Raw genomic sequence first — 24,633 nt, forward strand, 5'->3', positions numbered from 1 at the left:
TTTTTCGTAGAAGATATTTTTATCTTCAGCCATGTGCGATTTATATTTCTCCTACAACTCTGTTGGAGATGAAGGAGATCAGGCGGTTAATATGATTGCGTACAATGCACGAATTTGATTTGGATGTGACTTGTGCAACCGCCATTAATGCATACACCCCAGTGTCGGACATTCAGCAATAAATTCAGAGCTTGACATGCACCGTGGTAAGTAGCCGGTGACAATTCTCAATTGCTGGAAGACGTTGGACTGGCCACATTTACCAACAGCATGCGAAGAAAGAAACATTCATCTGGATTGAGGAAGTACACCGTGCATCCAATATTCCTTCCAGGTTGTCTGTCGACTCGCTCTTCGGCAACTTTGTTGGAGATGAAGGAGATCAGGCGGTTAATATGATTGCGAACAATGCACGAATTTGATTTGGATGTGACTTGTGCAAGCGCCATTAATGTCTGTCGACTCGCTCTTCTTGCCAAACGGGCATTCGCAACCATTTTTTACCTTTCGAATTTGGATTTCCAAAGCTAGCAACAATTCACTCGAAACATCAGAAGTCAGCTGGTTCAAATGTGACAAAAAAACGACGCCTGATCTCACAATCGACATTCTTCGATCAACATTCTGTCCATCACTATTTTTCTTGAAAATGAATAAAAATCCAAAGCAGTCAGAATTATGAAAACAATCAAGTTAAGACGATGGAATCAGTGATATCTTATTTCTTTTAATTTCCTTATTAATTTTGTTTAAGATATGAGTTTTAAGAATATTCAGCTAAGTAGGGTGGGTTCGAGACAAGTTTATCGAAGTATCAAAGGGTAAATGGAACAAAAGGTTCCATCCGCTCTTTAAAGGGGGACACTATACCCTTCCCTTTTCAGGACTAGTCTTAATCGAAAAATTATACAAATAAAACTTGATGATCTGAGTGCAAGAAATGTTAATTTCAAGTTCAGAAATAAATTTTAGGGGAATTTTTCGGAGACTTTTCAGAAAATTGAAAAATAAATTCATCCATAAAGTGGCAGTTTTGGTTTTGGTTATAGATGTCTGTGGCGTTGTATATGACGGAACCAGAACACAGTATATTGTTGGAATTTCCGAGGTGTTTTTGTGTTTAGGATGTAGTTTCTTTGTGCACAGACCCGCAAATACACGTACGCGCATACATATAATCGTATCATATGATATTAAAAAGAAAATTTTGAAAAACCATGTAACAATGGATTGTTTAATTCTGGTAAGAGAATCGACCCTTCAACCCTCTGGTATTGCGCCCGGATCGTGAATTCTCTTGAAGACCTTACAAACCAACGCCTGAAGATGGGTGCAAATCTAAAAATGGTGGAATTGAAGATAAGAATATTTTGACGTCTATATTTTTGGCTAAGTGGAGTGATTGAATGTGGAAGTAGTTATCAATAAAGGGTATTTGGTTAAAGTAATTTATTTACATAATAGCCACAATCAACAAATATATATATACAAACATAACACGTCTACATCCAATATTACACTTGATTATTGCGCAGTTATACTCATTATTTACATTAGATTATTACAGTCAGCGTTAAAATTCTTATAGATAATTTATTTGGAATTAATGGCACAAAGTGAAGAAAAATACTTAATTCAAAATGGTCTTTGGTAGATTTGTTTAAAAATTAATGTTTTGTGGGAAGAAGTTACGCCTGCTCTATGAGGACTTCCTCCTTGTAGGGCTGGAAGAGCTTCTTGTGCTGAGTGCTAGAAGTTAGGGGCGAAGGTGCTGTGGTAGCGGGCGGAGTGGTGGTGGCTGGTGGGCTGGGCTGGGCGGGGTAGGCCGAGCCGCTCGCCACGCAGTTGACTATGCCGCAGCGACAGCTGGCCGAGCCATCGCAGTCCGCGGACAGCCCTCCGGGGTAGGGCGCGTACCTGGGGTAATACGCCGGATAAGGATAGTGCAGTGCGGCCGCCTGCAGTAACGAGGCTGCCAGCGCCGGGTCCGTGTACACCGCATATGGCCACGCCATTGCCATTCTCTGCCGCTTGTCCTTCATGCGTCGGTTCTGAAACCACACCTGTAATCAGAACAATCATTCAGCAACATCAAGTAAATAGTAATTATAAACAAAAAATTGATCGGGATGGGTTACTCAGGCGAGTACTGGTAGTTCTCGCTATCCTCGAGGCAGTAAGGTTCACCGTTGAGGTTCGCCCAGTTTCCTAAGAGTCCGCAAATCCCTAATCTCCTATCAATTGTATAAAATAAAAGTGGGTAGTCTTTGTAATTTTTTAAGGAGGCGATATTTCAAGAAAATCCTTGCATCCTTTCTATACATTTGCTAAAAAGTGAAAACCAAAAAGTGGGTACTCTATGACCGAAGTTTTATTACCGCAATTTTCTATTAAATTTTCTTGAAGCTACTATTTCAGAATTTTAAATGTTCACTACAACACAATTATTTTATTGTAGAAAGCGTTAATTCACAGCACCCCAGAATCCCAATGAAATCTGATAGAGTGTAATAAAACTATCAAAGCAATGTTTTAGGCGCACTAACTCATGTTTATTACTGAACACAATCGGTAAAACCATTTTTACAGTGACACTCCCAGTATATATTCTTCCAAATTGGAATTTTGGTCAGGCAAATCAAACTTTTGCATGTGTAGCGGACATAAGATTCTAATAAGGCGGCCTTTAAGGCCTACGCCACTGCGACCCCTTTGGATCTCAAGTGTAACGAACTTACAATATGACAACTAAATTCTTATTCCTCTGAGGCATAAATTAATGTGATCCGCTGATGAAATTCAAACTTTTTGAGTTCTTATCCTCTGTCAAATTTGAGAGGAGATAACAGAAAATGCCAAAATCCTGAAAAATCGATTCTGCAAAATGATACTTCCGATTAATCATTTCTGTCTAAAGGCAATTGCTATGTCCAATCATGGCTCCTAATCCAAAAGCAGAATTTAAACCTGTACAATTACTATCACAGTATTGATAAACTAGTAAATAAATTTAAATTTTAAAATATGAATACATTTACGTGAAAATATTAAAAATAGTTTTTATTTAAATAGTTATAGCTTGCCAGGAAGAGCGCGAACAGAGGTTGTAACAATACTCGTACAATATGCTCAGTTAAGAGCATGACAGGAAGTAGACAGTGATATGCTCTCTCAGAGGACGTAATCAAGAATGAAGAGATAATGTTGGAGAGTACATGTGGTCAAATTAAGTGAAGAAGTGTCTGAGATAGCGGCCCATTAGCACCCTGTCTGCAGCGGCCGCTTTCATCTCTCTCCATATACACTGCACACTGCACTTAGATTACCAACATATGAGCAAATGAGGGCCGAATCTGGCCTCAATAAACTAGTTGCTTTCTCAGCTCACCACAAATACATAATTATAATAAGAATGATATCCATGGAGCAAGTGCTGATATTAGACTTTGACTTCAGGAGAATATCCAGCCGCAGCAGTCTCACCAAAGCAAAGAAATCGCTTACTTTCACTTACTAAGTTCAAGATGTACAATCTTTAAGTACATCTTATAGGTACTCTAACTGGCTGACTGAAAGCTGAAAGCACAATATCGGCCTTCTGATTAGTACAGCCGCAAAATGGTTCCGACTAGTACTGTGAAGTAGATCTGAATTATTTAACTTCCACACAAAAAAATTAATTTATATATTTCATATTCTGAAGATGCAAACATGACTTCTTTTTTTGATTCGGATCAATTTTTCCCTGCAAGGGGGTTTAATTCGGAAAGATTTCTCAAATAAATATTTAGTTTGGTCTTCTTCATTCGTAATTTCAATATATGACATCACAAGCAAATAACTCATCGATCATACAGTTGTAATGGACGAAACATAAAAAAAATTGTAATTCAAAAAGTGGTCTTATGAAATGAAAATGGCCAGGGTCTGTGACATCTAATAAATTCTAAAAAATATGAATAAAAGTTAATGCAGCAAAATTACTTAAGTGATATCAATGAAGTATTAATGAAATATATGAATATTGCTGATTTGTGTACCTTTTGGTGTTTAATGAACCCTTACACTTCACTTTTTAAACTGTAAGTTTTTGTTAAGAAGATTTTTGTACTTTTTGGATAGATTTTTATTTTGTCTATGCTGCAAAGTTACATATCTGCTTTACAGATATTCTTAACATTTGGAATAAGCAATAATTCCGTTGTAACCTGTTATGGTGTTAAGTAACCACTGGAGATCTTTTCAAAGAATGCTTACAGTTGGGGTCATTAAAGAATCCACAAAAAAAAATTACTTGGGAAAACGTTTTGAATAAAATGGGATGGTATTTATACGTAAATAACCAAATTAAACTGCGATTGCAGTAATTCTCCATAAAAGGAAAGAGAAATTATACTCCAACTACTAACGTTTGCAATACTTCTCTCTAGTAGCTGTAAGACTATGATGGCATTTTAATGTCACGCAGTAAAAGTCGAAACACTTCTTCCTGCCAAATTTTATCAAAATTCGTCAAAGGTTATTAAGAGGGGCAAACTCCGTTTCTAATGCTGTAGCCGTCGATATCCACAAAAGCTATGTCTACTTAAAATTTCGAATCGAATGACCATTCATTGACGTAAATCGGATCACGTGTCGATAATTTGAACGATTACAGCAGTTCTTCTTATTAGGTGTAAGAGTATGAAGGCGCTTTAAAGTCACGTTATTAAAGTCAAGGGAAGCTTTAACCATTTCTTCATACTAAATTTTATCAAAATCGGACTAAGTGTTATTAAAACTGTCCGGTAGGATAGGACAGTTGTAATAAGGGTTGATCGTCAAAAACCACGAAAAAGCGTAACGTTGAAAAACATCCCACTTTGACAATTTTTTTCTCTTTTTCTATAAAAGATAAAATTCTCAAACTCTCTTTAAATTATAGGGCAAATCCTCCTTTATAGCTGTAATTTTTTGCAACAACCCAGATTTTATAGATTTCGAGAAATATGTTGCTGAAAATGAGCAAAAACGGCATTTTCAAAAATTGTACTTATTGTTGTTACCTTTTTTGTAAACAACGTAGCGCCTAAACGCGCGAACCGATTTTCATGAATGAGGTGCCATTCGATTCGGAATCGACGAATTTGTAAGTTTTTGTTAAGGAGATAGAAATATTAGTAATAATAATATAAGAGAGGACCTTACTTGCTGGGGCAAACTCCCTTTGTGAAACGTCGGAACTTCTAAAGTACAAATCTGTACAAGATTTTGGTTGGAACGACACTTCATTTATCTATGAAAATCGGTTCATGCGTCGATCATTTGAAACGATTGCCGTATTTTTCCTTAATAAGAGTAAGAGCGATCAACCCTTATACTCGTAACAGTTTTAACTAATAAGCTCCAAATTATATAAGTTCTTAGGACATTTCCAGATGCAGATTTGGCATTGAATTGCTGGCCACCACTAGTATCGAATGCGCCCTCTAGATCAAAGAAATTAATTGTATCTTAAGCTTCTTCAAAATCTTTTACAGCCAAGACTGCATCAATCGTATTAAGCTTGGGTTTTAAAACCAAATTGACAATCATTAAGATAATCTATTTTGTTATTTACGAAATTCGGTTTATCATTAGTTTTACGAGGAGTTTATAGGCAGTTGTCTAAGACGAATTAGTCGGTATTTTGCTGCAACCACACAATTCTTCCTTCCTGTTATTACCGTCCATTTAATAAAACTTGTCTTAAAACAAAAACTTCTTCATTCTTTATTTGTAATTTCATCATGTCAGATGCCTTTGCGTCGGATATAAGTGAAAAGGGCAAATTGTACTTCATTAATTGTAAATTAATTAACTGTAAATAAATCAAATAATGTTAGACCGATAGAAATCGGCAACATCAAAAAAGTTTTAAATAAAATAAATATAATTATTTAAAAGACAATTGTATGCCTAAATATAGATAAAACCAAATATATTTTTCCGTATAAATGTCAAAATAAAGTTGTACTTAAGGCAGATTAATAGAGAAGTTGAATATTGGAAACAATAGATGTAAACACGCCGACGGCTTTTGTGTGAGTGAGAAGCTCGTTGTAGGGGGTGAGTAAGCCCCGGTAATGCTGGTGTAAACGTGAATTCAACTAACCTCCGTTTTTCTATCGCTCAGCCGGGTAATAGCACCAATTTTTCTATATTCTTCGGAAAATGATGGGATTTCAATTACCATGGAGGAGAGCTCATAGTAAAATAGCTCAGAGAGGGATTTAAGCCTAAAACGAGAAATGCGAAATGGAAATAAGAAAGCAAATAGACATCCGGGAAAACTGCTTTGGGGGCCCGGGAAGGAACGCATCACAACTTGAGTAAAATTTTATTTATAATTACTTGTTTAAGAATGTATATTTTTCCATAGATATATTTGGAGAGAGAAGCTTTTTTTTTTTTTTTTTTTTTTTTTTTTGTTATGATTGTATCATAGTTTTGTGGAGATCTTAATTTTTAATATTGAAAAATTGAGTTTTAACAAAAAGTAGAGCTTTTGAGTTTTCTTGTTTCGTGGATTTTTTTAAGTAACCTAACCTATGTACATTATTTTTGTTTTACTTTTCTTGGAGTTTGCTTTTTTTTTAAGATTTTTTGTTTATATAGTATTATAATTTTTGTTTAGTTTTAAAAGGAAGCTTCCGGACGGCTCTTTAAATAAGCATTTTAATGAAGATATTACTATTACATTATCAATTACTTTTTATTGTATATAAATAGGTGTAAATTTGCCTTTTCCAGAGCGGACGTTGAACATACTCAGCTACTTCTAATTAAATTGGTTTTACGGGGTTCTCTCCCAGTCTGAAGATTGATTTGTATTTGAATTACATAAGTCCTATTTCTGCATAAAAAGTAGTTTCACTTTCATTATTTTGGATTAAATATTTTGATAAATTTTATTTTAGATTTCTTTAAAACCGCAGCCAATCTGCTCCATGTTTATGAAAGTATTGGATCTGTTATGTAATACTTTAAAGAGTGTCTATTTGAACACTTGAACACTTATTGTGAGATCCATTTTCTCTAAAAAACTCGTGCTCGTATAACCACTGACTGTTATTGTTATTAGACTACCTTACATTCATTGACCCTCTCAAAAATAAGTACTTTTAATTCTTCATTTAAATTTTTTACTGTTTTCGAGGTTAAAAATAATACAAGAAATGTATCCGTGGAATTTGTTAATCGATCAATTCATGTTTTAGATCGCGAATTGCTTGGAGCAATCCTCTACCACCGTCGTATTCGTCGCTAAACCGTCGATGGTTCGCTTATGTATTTGTTCTTGTTCACATAAACACTTGCGGTCCATAACTTTATTTCTGTTGCCGAAATATTAAATTCGACAAACACTATTTATGCCATATAACATCCAAACGGAAGCGGCCAACTATGTCATCTATCTTCTCTTCTAATGTTTACAGCTGGAATGCTTCATACGCCACTAATTCAACACATACCCTCTCTGTTTTACAACTATTCCCCAAGAGGAAATTATTTCAGATGAAGAAATAATATCGAAATTTAAAACCTATATTTGGACTTTAATGCTATGCTTTGCTTAATATATATTTTGCAAAAATTAAAACAAATATATGAAAAAATAATATTTTGTTGTTTTATATATATTAATAATAATAAAATAAAAATATATAAAATTAAAAAGCGAGATTAAAAATATATGTAGTTATGCTTTTTGGATGGACATGCTGATTTATTAATATACTCGTAATACAACAATAATTATAACACTGACACACAAATGCACTCATTTTCACAAAAACACCACTCAGACAGACCGAAGATGAACATTTTTAATTTCTCTTACTAATTCAGTAATTAGATGTCGAATCGTGACAAATTCCCAAAATTGAGCTTCCGCCGGAAATATCCATTTTAAGTTTGGAAGTTTTCTTTGAATTTGTTAGGTTAGTCCTGGAGGGGGATTAGCAAGGCTTTCCATCAGTGAGACAATTCTGTGTAGTGTACACTTTTACGTAAGAATTAAATTGGTACGAAGCTTTGGTAAGTTTGATCGTTGAGAATTTAGTAAGAGAGGGACTCGAGTGAGCTTTTAGCGATTCTGAAACCTTCTGAAGCATTTCTGTCAAAACATAATCATGGAAATATGGGATTGCAATATTTGCTCTAACTAGGAAAACCTACAGATAGGAAGAAGGCCTTACCTTAATAGTCGATTCAGGCAGACTAAGCTGGGCAGCTAATTCACAGCGTCTAGGTCTCGAAACATAGTTTTCTTTGAAAAATTCTTTTTCGAGTCTAGCCAACTGATCACGTGTGAATGCGGTCCTGTAGCGTCGTATGTTGTTCTCTTGTGCATTAGTTGTTTCTTCTGCAAGTAAAGAATAAGCTAAAGATACTGTCAGGTGAAGAAGTTGTATTTAATGTAAAGTTTGGTTAAAATAATTCTAAAACTGCCCTTTACCAGCATGCCAACACTTTCCACTTAGACACCCTCGCAGCAAGCTTGTAGAGGATATTGTCTAGCTGTCTCCACGCCACTCAGACGGGCTTGCCCCATCCCGGAACCACTTTTTTTTAAACAGTCTCGCTCTTACGCACCCATTAGTCCGTTTCCGGATACTTAGTCTAAAGTAAACACGTGTTTTTATTTCATGCTTTTTATTCTTAACTTGGAGTAATCACGTCTGTTAGAAATTTGGCCTGGACCACTCACCCAATCCATTTAAATCATCATTGGCCATTTTTTAAGCGTACACGTTTAACCCGACTGAGTAAAACACTACTAATCCTGGACTTACCTGGAATGAATCGATTGATACTAATATTTTGGCATTGAATTGAAATTGCATTCACAACTACAATTACTTTGGAAGGGCAAATAGGAGAAGAGGGAATCATACAATTCGGCTAAAAATAGAATTCTACCTTCACCTTCCAAGCGACCATGGAGCAAAATAATGCTCGTTTTCTTTAAACTGCCAATTTCGGAAACATACTACTCCTTACTAATGTTGAACAATTGGTAAAAGCGAAAATTATTCTGAAAGGGAACGTTAAAGAAATATGATAATCCATCATATCTTCTAGAAAAAAAAAAAAAAAAAAAAATTGTTTAATAATATAAATAAAATTTGTATAGCTCTTTGTTTACGAATTCAGAAAAAATCTATCCCATTTATGAAATAATCTCAAAAGAAGGAAAATTAATTCCTTTTCCCTTAAGTGCTCTTAATAAGGTTTTCATATAAAAATGTTTCACTTCCTTGATTGTATCAATTTTAAAGAAAATCGTAGGAGTCATGATCGAGAAAAGTGCGAAATCTTTTCGGCAAATCGCTACAACTTTAACTTTTCCGTGGGAGTACTCAAAAGACCTGCAAATGGAGTTTTCTGGAGTTTTGCTCAGCAATTTTCCAATGCCGAGTCAAAAGATATCATTTTTGGTGAAAGCTGGATGTGGAAACTTCGATCTTACCAGTAAAACGGAAACTGAACTCACACAGGTAATTCCTGATGCACACTTAACAAAGAAGGCTTTTTATTGGTAGGGGTGTTGATTGCAACTGTGTGCTAACTCCAACTCCACATCAGCACATTTATCCACTTACTTTTTCTACTTACAATCTACAAATTACACTTTCTGCATGAACATTCCTCTAAAGGGAAATAGTTCACCGCCTTGTAAACGGCACCAAATAACCAATTCATATTATTTTACTGGCAAACCCAGGTCTGTAGTAATTGGGTAATGGTTTAAAGTAATATTTGGGATGAGTTGTTTAGAGAACTCATGCGGCTTGAAACTGATTTACTCTACTACATTAGCATTAACTGCGTTCTGCAGGAATGGTTATAATGTCTAGTGTGGAGAACTGAAGAACACATTTCGCATTGTGCTATCATCAATAGATTACTGAGGGGAAAGTCAGGTGTCGGATAGAGCAGACTCTGGCTGTGGGTGGTGGTGGAGGTCATCTAGCTAACTGCTGCCGATTGATTGTCCTGCACCGATTTGACCACAAATTGCGGCCACCGGTCAGTTTTCATTGTCTGCACCATCTGTCAACTAAGGCATTACGCCGGACGGGTCGCACTAATTCTGCACCGCTGTTTATTCTATAAACGGACAATACCCCCATTTATAAATAGCTAACTGCAATTAGTCTCAATATTTATATCCATTATATGGTTTAGAATAGCTTGTACCACGTTAGCTATAAATTAATGTCTCAATTTGGCATCTATTTTCGATAATAATGCTTAATTAATTTGACAGTCCGATTAAATACTTTTATACTATTCATAAATGTATTCCTTTTTAGTTCGTCTTACTACTTTAAGATTGTGATCGTACAAAAGTCTTCTATTTGGAGATTTTCAAGGAAATATAACTTATGTATTTCTTCGGGTTTATACGAATTCGTCTGTAAATGCATGCACAGAACGGAAAAGCGTACCATTCCTTCACTCCAACAGCTTTCTAAAACTGGTTCAATATTTATGTTATATTACTGCCGTGTCAGCATCATTCTAAAATGGGAAATTGGGAAAACTGAAAATTTGATATTTGGGTTAGTTGCATGCTGGGTACGCGACATTAAGTTTTTGGAAAAACTCTCGGCTACCTTATTGACAATTTTTCATTTTCACTTCGTGTTGCTCTTTGCAAAATATCGAAAAACCATTGATAGCTAACACATTTCTAAAAAGAGAGAAATTTTTTTATTGTTAATCAGACCTTGCTACTTATTTATTTTTTGCATTTATCTACTCTATTTAAATCTTCTGAAATAACAAAAGCTCTATTTTTTAGTTTATTTACTTAAGTTTTAAATTTTAAATTTTATTCAGAGTTTACGATAGAAGTAGTTTTAGTTTTTGTTTAATATTGTGAAGAATGATTTTTCACCATATTAAAAACTCAACCTTAGTACAAATTTGAACTTTATGAGCAATATAATGATAACAGACTGAAGTGGCGCAAATAATCTAGTAATAAGTCTAAAAGGAAAGGGATTAGGTGAGTGGGTTCTAGCATGAAGATCATGGGTTCGAACTTAGCTGCTGGCCATTCGAAAATATGACTTAAAGGTCAAATGCTGTAATAAGACCTGACGGAAGTACTAAGTTATAGCTGTAATACTTTTAATGGATGATTTTAGAATTACTTTCTATAAAGTCTGGATGGCAGTATAATCCTATTCAGCTGCCGTTGATTTTACCTCCCTTTTCAGCAAGCAAAGTTTTGCTTGTTTTAATCAAATGGATTTGCAACCATCTTAAGAGAATCCATTAGGTTTGTGAATATGGTAAGTTATCGCTGGCCCTCTACACTCTTACACAGCTCTGAAGATGAACAAGGAAACTGGTAAAAACTAAATGATACCTAACTGAATGCACTGCCGACGTTCGCAATATGTAATAATTAAATTTTGATGTTGCGTACCGATAGGATTAATGATGTTTTGAGTGGGTGGGGGTAGGAAAAAGTTAAAAGAAAATCGAAGGACAGCAGAATACACCTTTCAACTCGAAATTAGCCAGTCGGTAGGTTCCTGAATCAATGGAACAACTTAAGTAGTTTACTATTGTTGGGTAAATAAAAGACCAGGTCAAGTTCCGGCTGAAAATTTTAGAAGGCCTAATAGAGTGGTGGCAAGGTTGTTGTAAATAGCCCGGTAACTGTACCTGTTCACTAATTCTCTGGAGACATTTTTATATAAAGAGTTATTATACCATATTATTCTACACAATTTTGCTATTTTCCACTGTCTGTACAATGGCTTACTGCGATTGGTGTTTGTAAATGAAACAGAAAAGTACGAAGCAAACAGTACTTGGTCTGCGCACAATTGGCGTTAGTATCTACGAAATTTTATTTTTATTTTGTTGGTGCACTTATTGCAAAAATGAAAGTCAAATGTAAGCTTAATCTGTCAAATAATTTTCTTTTTACGGTTTCCTTTCTAAAGATGTAGAATGATTTCGTTGAAAAGTCTAAATTATATACTATCATGCCCTATCAAATTCCTTCGTTTTGGAAGGTTTGGTGCCACCGGAAATCATCCAAAATTAGTGAAGGTTTATAAAGGGAAGGTCCTTTTATTTTCTACCGTGTAGAATTGGGCGGCTAAAAGTGGATGAATACGGTTCAAAACTTTAACTATGATAAAAAATCGAGGAAGTGCAATAGGATATTGGACGATTGTCAATTAAAGTGTAAGAGTATTCGTCTTAAAAGAAAGAGTAAAGAACATTCCTTCCAGGGTTCCATCTCTATCGTCATTAAACTTGGTTTGCTAACTATACAGGGTGAACCAGTAAGTATTGTCCATAGGCCTATTGTGTGTAGTACTTCTAAAGTGGAGTTTAATGACAAAAAAAAAGAAGAAGAAGGGTTGTTAAGGTTTATTCAGTCTTTTCTTTTTCAATAGTGTAGTTGTGCGTGAAATTGTAATTTGGAGTAAATACAAACTATATGAATTTTTGTTTAAAAAAATAGCACTTGTTTAAAATATTTCCTAACATTTTCTCAAATATTTCAGAGAGATCGGAATTTTTTTTTTTTTTTTTTTTAAGTGCAATTTGTAACCTTTGACTTCCTTATTTTAAGACAATCTACTTTAAAAATTAACTACTGGCCCATCTAGAAGAGTTTTCAATGAATTAAACAACTTGATAACTAACACTGTTGAGTGCTCGGAACACGTTTTCTAGTAAAACAAACGTAATTTCTCATACGAAGATAAAAGGAATCCTGAAAAATGATATACCGTTTGAAAGCCCATTAAACAAGGAAACTTTTATAAAAAGTGCCAGAACCTAGGTCTGATAATGATCACGTAAGAGCCTAATGAGTTTTCTTAAAAATTTCGATTACTTTTATTTTTCCAGCATTCGGAGAAAGATTGAGGCTGTTTGGAGAATAACTTATGCTTCGAAATTGTGTCAATTTTTAGAAAATTTATCTATCTTTCTATCCGTGTCATCAGAATCGAATTCGGACTAAAACTTTCTGAGTAATAACATTTTTATTGGAAAAAAGTTATGATTTTAGAAAAAAAATGTAAAGTGACGTCACTCAAGAACAGTGGATAATACGAAGTTGGCCAATACGTCATTGAACTCCACTTTAGATGTACTTCACACAGTAGGCCTATGGACAATACTTACTGGTTCACCCTGTATATACGTGGTGATTTAAATTGGTAGATTTATTAAATCACTTTCCCGAAAAGTCTAATTTTAGGGCTATAGTCTGGGCGAGTTTGGTTCAAGTTTTCTTAATTTGTGTGCTTACAACTTGAAAATGCAAAAAGGACCATTCAAATTAAGTAATTGCCAAAAACCTTTTTTAAAAGAAGAGAAATGAGACATTTTAAAAGTTTTAATGCCGTGCTAAAACAACTCTCTTGATTGTGGAATTAAAAATGAAATTGCTCCTGAAATTTCGATTTGAAACTATACTATACTTTCTGTGTGCTGTTATCTCAATGAATAATACGTACTTTAGTAAATATTTCAGGCTTAAAAAAAGTCGTTAGGACCTCGAGCATTTTGCTGGCAGGAAGTTATGGTAACATTCTTTGGCAAATTTCATTCGAATTAAGAACGTGTTATTCTGATGAAGGACTAAGTTTGTAAAATTGAGTGCAGTTATTCTAATTCTCAGCAGTAATAAAAACAGGTATCCTCGAACTGTAGTTTGCATCTTTACAACTTAGACAACTTTAGTTGCTTCAGGTTTGCTAAGGTTATTCACATTAAAACGATGTTTATGAATATTAAGAAATTAAAGAAAGAATACTTAGAAACCTCTTGGATTCCAGCATTAGAAGATGCGAAAACTGAACGAAACGAAAGGTAAAGTTGCAGTTGGTTTAGCCGTTTCTCTTCTGATGAGAAATTCGAACAGATGTACGTCACGTATCTTTCTAAATGTGAGTTTGTTGATGAACAAAATATGTGAAACGAAAATCGCTGGAAAGCTGCCAATGCTATTTATTTTAATGGAAATAATATTAAGTAATATGGGCCTGCTATTGCAAGCAAGCACCTTAACTATAACCAGAATTTACATCCATTTTTTGAGAGTTCCTGCAGAATACCTTAAACGATATTTATTATTTCTTTGACAATTGGAATTCTCTTTCATACTTTTAGATCTAAACTTTTAGTACTTAAATTTTTCCAAAGAACTTGGAGAAACTGTCTTCAGCCAAAGATGTGGGAATATTATTAAGGAGGAATAAGTAAAATAATTTCGAGTTGAAGGAAATTGGCCGACAGAAAGAAGTACTTTACTAAATAGATTTTCTCATCCTGCGAACATTTTTAACATGTCAAATGTTTATATTAGTGAGAAAGAGCGCCCTTTCATGTTTGGAGTGTATTTCCAGTACAAACTTTGAACCCAACGATGCGACACTTCTTCATAGCGGTAGCAGGAAGTACATGACCACTTTTAGATGTGGGCATCACTTACCTGATGATTATATTTCTGTGAACTGCTGGAGCTGCGTTCAGCGAAGTATAACAGTCAATAATTTTTACAAAACAATCGAATAAGAAACACTGTCTCTTTGTAAAATTCTATTAAGTGGAATTTAAAAAGGAAACGTGACTTATGACTTACGTTTTACGTCCTCTTTGTTTGGTGAAGAGAGCGGACTGTTGTCCTGCGGCTGTTGGGTGGCCAAGGTAGCCTGGTATCCGGGTGGCAGCAGGTCCACAACTATTGACGGTGGCACACCCTGGTTCTTCAACATCGCAGTAGCTTGTTGACTGAGATGATGTTGCCTGTTCAGATCAGAGCCCATCACTTGCTCAGGTAACAGTCTGTAGGTTTGCATTTCTTGTTATGTAGAGTTAGCCCTGCACCACACGAACGACTAAAATGTATTTTCATAAAACTGGAAAACCGGTTTTGGTGTTATATACATATATATATATATGTATATGCGAACATATATATACACTCCCCACCTTGTTTAAAAGTGACTGGTTGCCCAGAGCCGGATGGAGGGGTGGGCCACCATTAGAGGCGATCATCGGCGCGAAGCCACGCCCTCTCGGCTGCTATTGGTCTGCAAGCTCTCCTCCTCGTGCGGCATCCTGCATGTGATAATGTGCCATTCCGAGGCCCAAGGGAACACCCTCAGCTCGGGACCCTTCACCACACCAGCACATCGCCCCCTCTGTTTCTTCTATCGAGAGCTCTCTTCTCTGCTATAGAAGGGGTAGTTTATTAAGGCTCACTTATTAGAGCTGTGCGGCACTAATCTTGCTACAGTCTCCTGCAAACGCCATCTCGCCTGGCTATAATTACGCCCGTAGCACCTAGAATAATTGGTGGTATGGCCACCTCTGATAAGTAATCAACTGCCTCACCCCCTCTGTCTCCGTACCCCACTCTACTGTCTTACTCTTGTCACCAATATTCATCCCACTAAATAGTAACAACTACGCACTATATGCGTTCAAAATTATACATTAATTGATTTCAAGTAGGTAATATCAAAAATTTGAAAAAACAAATTTAAGGCCGACAGATTACGCGATTACTAAAGGAAATTTAGCTGGAAATATATTTTTATTATTGCGCATGCTCATATTAATTTAGATAAAATATTCAAACATTTATATATTTTCTTTTGTATTTGTATGGTCCATATTTACAATGCGAACATAGTATTTTTTTCCCCTGACAGTGCTACTAACGTTGTTCTGCGAGTTCACGTACTCAGCTGTATAAGGACGGTTTAATTTAGGAATCATAAAGGCGATTTACTTTTGACAATGATGATACATGTATTTTTTTAATGTCATGCCTAACTTCCTGAGAAGTATGATTGCGCTTCACCATAGAAATTTTTAGTGGCCATTCAAAAAGATTCAAAAATTAAGTAGAATTGATGTCCACCGGGCTTCGTCATAAGGGCTTTGCGTCAAAGGGGTCCATGGAGATTTGGATGACTTTCCTAAGATCATAAACTTTCAACATTATTTTCCTTTTACGCCATTAATTCAGGATATTTTACTCGACGCGAATATATCTATTTATCTTTCTAACTTCTTCAATCGAGATATATCGTTCTTTTTGTTGATATCTTCTTTATTTCTTCCTTAACGCTTAAATGAAAGTATTTTATAATTTGTGCTTCATCAATCGGAAAAATTAGAACCATAACCATATCCATAGTTTCTTTAGAATCATTTTAATCACTTTAAGACTGCCGCCAACCTTCATGATGGAGAAACGTTAAGGTTTTTAAAATTAAACTTTCTAGAAGGAAGTAGAAGAAGAATTTCCGATGGTTGTCTCTATTGGTTGCCTTCTACGCGAGATCATTTGTTTATTGTTAAAACATTTTCCTTCTTTCCGTTAATTCAGTTCTTCATCCCCACCACTAGTGTACCCTTCCTACCCCTTTACTGACTATTGATGTACTTTTATTTCAGTTCTTTCTCAGCCTTACTGAACTTGGAAGAGAAACTGGACAATTTTTATTTACGCGAAATTTCTGGTTCAAGTAGGTGGTATGCTAATTATCATTTGAAGGAACAGAATTTAGTCGAAAAGTCAGTTCAAAAATTTGCGTCCAAGACCTTTCTTCAAATTTATTCGAGTCGACCTTATCTACATTATATTATTAGTTATTGGTTCCCATCCATATTTATAAGATTTTGCCTTTTTTTATGTTAAATTTTCCTCCATAAATGAATAGATTTTTCCAGTTAAAACGAAAGGACTCATTTGACAAAACCAGGATTGGGCACTACAATTACAGTCCGAACAGACTATAATTGCTACTATTAATGCTAAATAATTTAGAACAATTCATACAGATCTTGGTCTAGTTATATATAGTTATACGTAGTTGCAGATCTCGGTCCACATAGCTACTAACATCTAGAAAGCTTTGTTTAAAGACACATTTATTAAAGAACCTCAACAAGTACCGTCTTTTCGTCGTTGAGTTCTTGCAACAGAATGAAACAGTTTATCATTGCATTTCTCGAACTCATTTAGTTAATTTTCTAACAATTTATGTTGTTCTTGCCTAATCAATTTTTTTTAAGTATTTGTTCAAGTTTTAATGTCATAATCTATATTTTATTCTAGTTCTACTGACCATCATCATGTGATTAGGAAAAAATGTACTGAGAAGAGTAATTTAAATCGTACTTTTCGTCGTATTTACTTTTCTGATAGTAGTTGAAACAATTAGTGGCCTGCACTTTCTGCTCGGATAATCGTGTATCCGATGTTCTTCTGAACATACCGGATGTGCTAATCTATTTTTACACTCTTCGACATGTCTTAACTGCAGCGAATTTAGATACAAACTCCACAGCCTGACTAAATTCCACATTGTTTCAATACCGTGAGACATGTTTAGTTAAAAATGGATTTATTTCCAAAATAGAACTTATACTATTGTTTATTTAAGAAAATGTTCTTAGGAAATATGTCATTTTTATTTATAATTTCTGTGTTTTGTTTACTTATAATATAAATGGCGTTGAGTGAGTTATTTCAGAGATCAAAACCTAAATGCTGGAAAAACGAACTGTCAATTGTCGGCGATTTAGTGGAAAATGGCTCCAACGAATTTATTTAACCTGAAATTGCGCTTTAGTTAATCTACAATCCTTTTGTGAAACATTTCTCAGGTTAGTTCGATTGAGTGCCCTTCGTGGTTAAAGGTCGTAGCCTATCCTCTAAAGTGCAATTTTGCTACAATGTTAGGGGACCTGTGTCATGTTAAGTAGGACTCAAAACACCAGTTTGAAGAAATCCATAACCGAAATAACTAATTCAGTGAATGGATTTTTGTACTTCTTCAGGGCTTCTCGGAGATGGTTGCTACAAATGTTAGATCGATAACCTCCATTTGAGTATTTCACTTTAGGGTATTCTCTTGGCTTGTTTCCTCTTGACCTCATATTTCGGTGGATGTAAAGGTTATAATCTAGCTGTCAGAAATATGTACGCATATGTTAGAATATGCTTAGAGTTTAGAGAAATGTATAAAAGTTAGAATTTTAGCCAGAGAAATTCGTGTGGGTGTTCACTGCAGATTTCTCTTAAAATGTTGAATCTGGATCCTTGGAGAGTGTTGAAGGAGGAAGGTTTAATGAGTTATGATGAGCAACTATCCAAACAGAGTAATGGATAGCATGTAAACATTGTGAGTGACCAGCCAACATATTTGGAGGTTATTGTTAGGCAGGTAGACTGGCAAGCAGAAGCCCGGTAGCAGTCATAACTCACTGTTATTAAGGTCACCTCCAACTTGACAACCCATATGAAATAAATATTAAACTTGTAAACAGCGTTGACAGATTTATAGCAGGCGGCATCTTTCAGTTTGCTTGCCTAATTCACTTTTATTGCTTGAAGGGTAAGTCTGCAGGGCCAAGGTAAGGCACAATGCACCACTGAAGGAATTTTGTTCGGTGCCTAATTGTACCCCTTCTAAATTTCTGTCAATTCCAAATAACAGGGTTTTGACTCTAGATTACTGACCGTTAACAGCACTTTACTGCAAACAGTCTTCTTGTGATCTGTTCCGCTAGGCTCCTTCAACAGGCTCTATTCATTGCTTCTGCTAGTCAACATTGAGAACGCCAAATTCCCGATGTTTACAACTTTCGTCCCCTTAATATACTTTCACTCATTAACTAAATTACCATTCTTCAGATTGTTGCTATCGAGTTTTTACCGAAAATATTTACAGATACCGAAAAAAGAAGTTTTTAAATGGTCTATGTAAAATGCAAGTGTAATCAAAATACCTCCAAAATGAGAAATCGCGGAAAGTCCTAGGTTTAGTTTCTTTTTCTATTGGGGGGCCAAAATTAGCAAATCAAAATCTGACAACAGGAACTTCCACATTACTCAATGGATTTTCCACTTCTCTCAAATTTTTTCCGCAATACGATTTTCTCTAAGCACAAATTTTCTACCTTTTGTTTCATTATTCCATATTGATGTTTGTATAAGTTTTTATCTGAATACTTAGTTTTAAATAATTAATTGTTTGCAGTGAAACCAATATTGCATAAAATCAGTTAAAATCAGTACAATATTTGTATTTATGTATCCTATGACGTTAGCAGGAAGAGAATTTTACCCAACCGGAGTGAATTGTTTTTCCTTTCTCCTTTCTTGAATGATTGCTCTTCGCAATCCTGGGACTCCCGTAACAAATTATCTTTCATTATTCTCTTTAATGGTCTAATTTTAATTTTTTAATGGTCTAACACTTATGAATACAACTTTAATCTTAAGTACAAAATTAAATCTAAAAATAACAAACCTTCAGGATGGGAATGTGGCTTCCTGGGACGCCATTGTTGCTGACTGATTTTCTCTGAAGTTTCCATTTAAATTGTAGTCGTAAGGATAAAGGCTTTTATTGGAGTAAATTGCTTTTCTGGCATTATTGAGGAGCCATTAAAGGCTTCCCTCTTATGTATAATTTCGGTGTAGAACGACTTCTCAACCTTAATAATGTTGGTAAAGATTAAATATGTTTTACAATTTTTTTTTTTTTTTGCGCATCAACAGCTGAGGTCATTACGGCCTCCGGACAGTGTTCTCTCGTTACAGACAACACTGTCCATCACCGGACAGTGAGCTGTAAGAAGCTCCTAGGAAGAGAAAATCTAAGGGTCAGCTGCTGGATTCGAACCCGGGACCTCCGCGTGGGAGTCCAGTATGCTAACCTCATAGCTAATCCCTTCCCTGTTTTACAATTTGGAGTTTTAAAAATCGGATAAAAGCTAAATGTAGAACCTTAAAAAAATATTCTTTGAAACAATCGTGCGAGTGTCCAAATTCGTGTTTTTTGGGGCCAAAACTCTCATGGCTTTCTCATACTGGAAAATTTACCTTTTCTTTTTTTATTTGTTTTTACATTCAGAATTGTACGGAAAAATCGACAGAAAACGCTAAATGCATTCAGTACTGTGGCACTTCCGCTCGACCAATTTTCTTTAAGTTTGAATTGTACTGTATTTAAAGGTAATGTGGCCGCAAATTACGCTTATGTTCACTACAGCAGGAATTCATATACAACTCTCTTAAGGGGTTTTCCGGGAAAGTGTTGCGTTATTTGAAACATTTTTTTTTCTAAAAATTGGCTGAGGGCAACTACAGGAGGTGCGGGGAGGCTTTTTCTTAAGTACCCTTTCCGTATAATGTACGGCCCTGAAAAGAAGGGTAAAGAGGCATGGGTTGTAAATTTCCGAGTTGGAAGAAAATTCCAAAAACTTAAGAAATAAGTGGCATATCTCAGTAACGTAGGTTCTTATTTTAAATAATGTTAGTATTAGTTAAATTTTTCAGTGAGAATGAATAACGGAAATTTGATACAATCGATTACTTAGGTTAAGAGAAGGCGACACTTTGAACTTAAAAGGCAAACTTTATTCTTTGTATTTCTTCTGGATTTGGCATGGATGTTCAGCGTTATTATTTGAAACGGGATCGGACGTAAGTGCGGCTAATCCTCTTCTTAAGTATCTACAGCGTCGCGATCTTGATAAATCTCATGCAAATTATATTTCGAAAACGCCTTTTTCGGGTGTTCGGCATAATTTTCTAAATCCGTGTTCTTGCGGTAAATTACACTTATAAAAGTTTAAACCTTGTCTTAAGAAATTTAGGTATATTACATTCTATAGAAAATTTGGATGTTTTTCACTAGTAAATGTTTTCGTGCTATTTTTGATGGTTTACTTTACCATTAGAATAAGGTCACTCATAACTTTAGACGGTAAGCTTAACACCAAACCTCACAGAACTGCCTTAAGAAGCATTTTTCAGGAAATTTTCTGAAAAAGTAAAATTTACAGTTCCTCAACGAGTATTTAAGTTTGAATACTAGGTTTTATAGGACAATTTGCCCAATATGTTTCTATTACGTTCCTTGGTAGCATCAAGTAGAAATATCGAATTTGTTTTTTACACTTTCCGTTTTCCAATTATTTTAATTTTCTGATTTTGAGTAATGCTGCCCACACACACCAATTTATAAGAAACATTTTTAGCATACAAAATCGATTTGTAGTGTGCTTTATCGATGTGTGATTGCAAACTAACAAGTTCGATATAATCTTATAAAAATATCTAGAGAAAATAAAAAAAAAAAACTTTGTCAATTCAATAATTTCAATTCAGAAAATTCAATTCGGAAGGACTGAGACACCGTATGAACACTCGTTCTCTTTATTATTTTTTTTACTTTAATCTTTAAGTCTACAGCAGTTGTAAATGATTGCTGAAGGAGTTAATATTCTAAAAATATGGAAACTGACTTTAGAGAAAAGATGATTAAAATTATCTTTAGTTTTAAAGGAATTAAAAAGTAATTAATGTCCGTTGTGAAGAAAGAAGAGATCGAGGAGAGAGTGGACTAATGAGGTCGGTCGGTAACTAGCTGCCCCCATCGCTTCACTCTGTAATTAGTGCCAGCAGCCTCTCCGCTGCATCTAACTGATCTAACGAGAGTATAATTCTCTTTTGCTGGACTTCCATCGATAATTTCAATCAGATCCTTGTTTTAAATCGGCCAGTAAGGAGAGCACATTTGGATCCGACCAAATCTGTGCGAAAATAAGGCTAGGAATTTATTGGACCCTTTCAGAAGAAATAGAATGTCCTACAGTACTTCTTGTTTGATAAAGTTGTACAAGCTCAGACAAATTTTTTGAAACGACTATTGTATTTTCAAGACAACGCCTCTAGGTGGGTAATAAGGCTTGACTTTGGTTAAAAGAATATTGAACTGCGAGGCAATTCAATTATCTCTATGGATGGAAAGAGGTTAACAAAAGTATTTTATTGTAAATTAAAACAGTTGTCTCCATATCTCCCTTCTAATAAATTCAACCGGCACTCCCAACTGAGCTAAGGTCTTCCCGGATTGATTGGTCTACTCCATCTAACTAAATGTAAACCAACTTCAGTTAATATGATAAAACTGCTTAAAGATTGAATATTTTCTTGGAGGGGGGGGGCTTGGCTTCAGCTCCTTATTTATTTATTTTAACTTTCTGAAAATTTAGATAGACAAATTTAAAATTTAATGCTTTTTAACAAAAATGAGAGATTGAAGAAAGTAAAAAGGAATCCCTAACTTCTTTGTGTTGAATATTCTCAAATCGACGACACTAAAGAAAGAGTAAGTTGCGATAGTATCCTAACAGAAGACCGCCGAAGACTGTTGACTCCAGCGCTAAGGATTGATAATGCCATTAATGAGTCGGAAGTGTCTTTGTCAGACACTTCGCCCAGGGTCCAACTCGCCATTCCATCGGCCAAAATAAAGTAATAGTCACTCATCTAAAAAGCCTGTATTGAATACTAAAAAATAGAAGCACATGGATGGGCGGAAGAAAGAGTTCCAGCTGGTTCCGGAACCCGGATGGAGGGAAAAGGAAGGCTAACTACTGCAAGGTGGCGTGAACAGCTCTATTTATGAAAAGGAATTTTTTCGTTATTCCCTCGCTCCCAAAAAAAAGAGTTGTAATTTTCTGTTTGTATTAATAACGTTCAAAACAAAATGGTAAACTACTCATCGCTTCAATTTGGATGAATTTTATCACTAAACAAATACAGATGGACGTTTACATTCAATGCATACAAACAAAATGCAATTTCTGTGCTGAATCTTGTTCTGAAGTTATCAGATCCCAGACCCTCTTTTAAAGTTACTTAGCAACGCTACAGCGTTTTGTAGCAATACCAAATTTACTTTAGTTCTATCGAATGAAAGTTTTATTCGTTATGGAACATGTATTCAATAAATTCCCTTTATAGCTAGTGTTGTCAGAATGAAACACACTGACGGTGAGTAGTCAAGTTCTTTTAACAAAGAAATTTGGCCCCTAAAAGGAGAATTTCCGGTGGTACTCAATAGCAAACATAACGCGCAGTAGTGCTGCTTGCCAATATTAGGCTTGATGGCCATTATCGTTAACTGTTTCTGTTTGAAGATAGAAAATATAGTTGATTTGCAAGCCCCGCAGAGACAAAATATTGTCTTAAATAAAACGAAGAAGAAAATTCTATTAGGGCTTAAAGTGAATGGAGGGGATAGGCGAACTAATGCGTCACTGGGGAGAAGTAGGCGGGATTAGGGTGGGCCGCCTCAATCTGTAGCAATTCCAGGAGCTAGCCGGCCTTAATCAGCAGTTATAGGTCCGCCTGGCAGTCTAACAGGCTCTCAGCAAAACTTTCTCAATTATTTATTCAACCCTTGACTGCCAGACTCTTGACTCCAATACAGCGGCAACTTTTCATATAGGGCACCGTGTATATCCAGCCCCTCAACAGCTCAGACAATATTCTTTTAAAATTAATCTTTAATTTCGGTCATACAATCTTCCTGAATTACCAGCTCTACGTCTTCAGTAATAGCATCACCATTACTTCCATACACCATTTGGTTTATCTTATCAACAATTGAAAATCAGTCAAATTTTTGTGATTGTGTTCCACTCGTAAAGTGGACTGCCTAAATTTCAGACTTGGTTTATTCGTAAAAAGCACTCTTCAAAACTATGTTTTGGACAGAGGTGTGTTTATATACAGGGTGTCCCAAGCTATATGGATAACGACTTTTTCTCGGAAACTAAGATAGCTAGAAAAAAAACTAAAAAATACGTGTTCCCTTAGTTTTTTGTTAGAAATCCAAATTTAATTTGTAATTTTTTTTCGGTGCTTCCAGAAGCGAGATACAGGCACCAGCTGCATTTTTCCAAATGAGGAGGTGCGGTTTTTATTTCAGAAATAGATTCCTCTATTTTTTTTAAGAAAAATTTACTGGAAGGTTTTTTTCTGTGAGCGATATTTTACAAGTTATGAATGAAAACATGATTCTTATAAGAAATTTCAAAATGATATTATAACGGTTTTTTGATTGAATAAGAAGAAAAGTACTATTTTATTATAAATTGTACTCCTCATTAATATTACAGATCATGCACGAAATGGCCTCCACCATTAGAGATGCATAGACATGCTCTTTCCTGCCAATTGTCCCTTACTGCCAAAGAAATAGATTCGAATTTAACCGAATTACAGGCATCTATTATTATTCTAGAGGAATCTATTTCTGAAATAAAAACCACACCTTCCCGTTTGAAAAAATGAAGTAAAAATAAGTAAGTAAAGTAATCGCCTATTTTTTCAGGCGGGGCTTAACGTCCAACTTCCAATTAGGTGTCGTGGACGGAGGCGACTAGCAAACATACTTTACTGTAAATTTCTTTTATAAACCATTAAATAAAATCCAAGGCCTATGACCGGGAATCGAACCCAGTACCACAATACATATTAGCTTTGCAGGTCTCGCCTCTAACCGCTCGGTTACCGTGGCGCCCAAAAAAATGAAGTTGGTGCCTGTATCTCGCTTCTGGAAGCACCGAAAAAATTTTACAAATTAAATTTGGATTTCTAACAAAAAACTAAGGGAACACGTATTTTTTAGTTTTTTTCTAGCTATCTTAGTTTCCGAAAAAAGTCGTTATCCATATAGCTTGGGACACCCTGTAGAGGCAAAATGTCAAAAAACTAAAACTTAAAATAGAAAACTAAAATCT

At 35.2% G+C, this 24,633-nt stretch overlaps 1 protein-coding gene across 1 annotated transcript; it reads right to left on the reverse strand.

The window, feature by feature from the left end:
• Positions 1-1,241: 1,241 nt before the first annotated feature.
• Positions 1,242-18,881, reverse strand: LOC141453725 (segmentation protein even-skipped-like). Its single transcript, XM_074127270.1, has 4 exons — positions 15,004-18,881; positions 14,654-14,892; positions 8,220-8,386; positions 1,242-2,063 (listed from the first exon to the last, which is right to left on the reverse strand). Exons 2-4 carry the CDS (start codon positions 14,868-14,870, stop codon positions 1,689-1,691), a joined length of 759 nt encoding a protein of 252 aa, XP_073983371.1. The 5' UTR covers positions 14,871-14,892; positions 15,004-18,881; the 3' UTR covers positions 1,242-1,688.
• Between the last annotated feature and the right edge of the window lie 5,752 nt (positions 18,882-24,633).

The sequence above is a fragment of the Rhodnius prolixus genome, unplaced genomic scaffold, assembly GCF_049639745.1.
Source record: "Rhodnius prolixus isolate KJV_2025 unplaced genomic scaffold, Rpr scaffold_3, whole genome shotgun sequence".
NCBI classification, from domain to species: Eukaryota; Metazoa; Arthropoda; class Insecta; order Hemiptera; family Reduviidae; genus Rhodnius; species Rhodnius prolixus.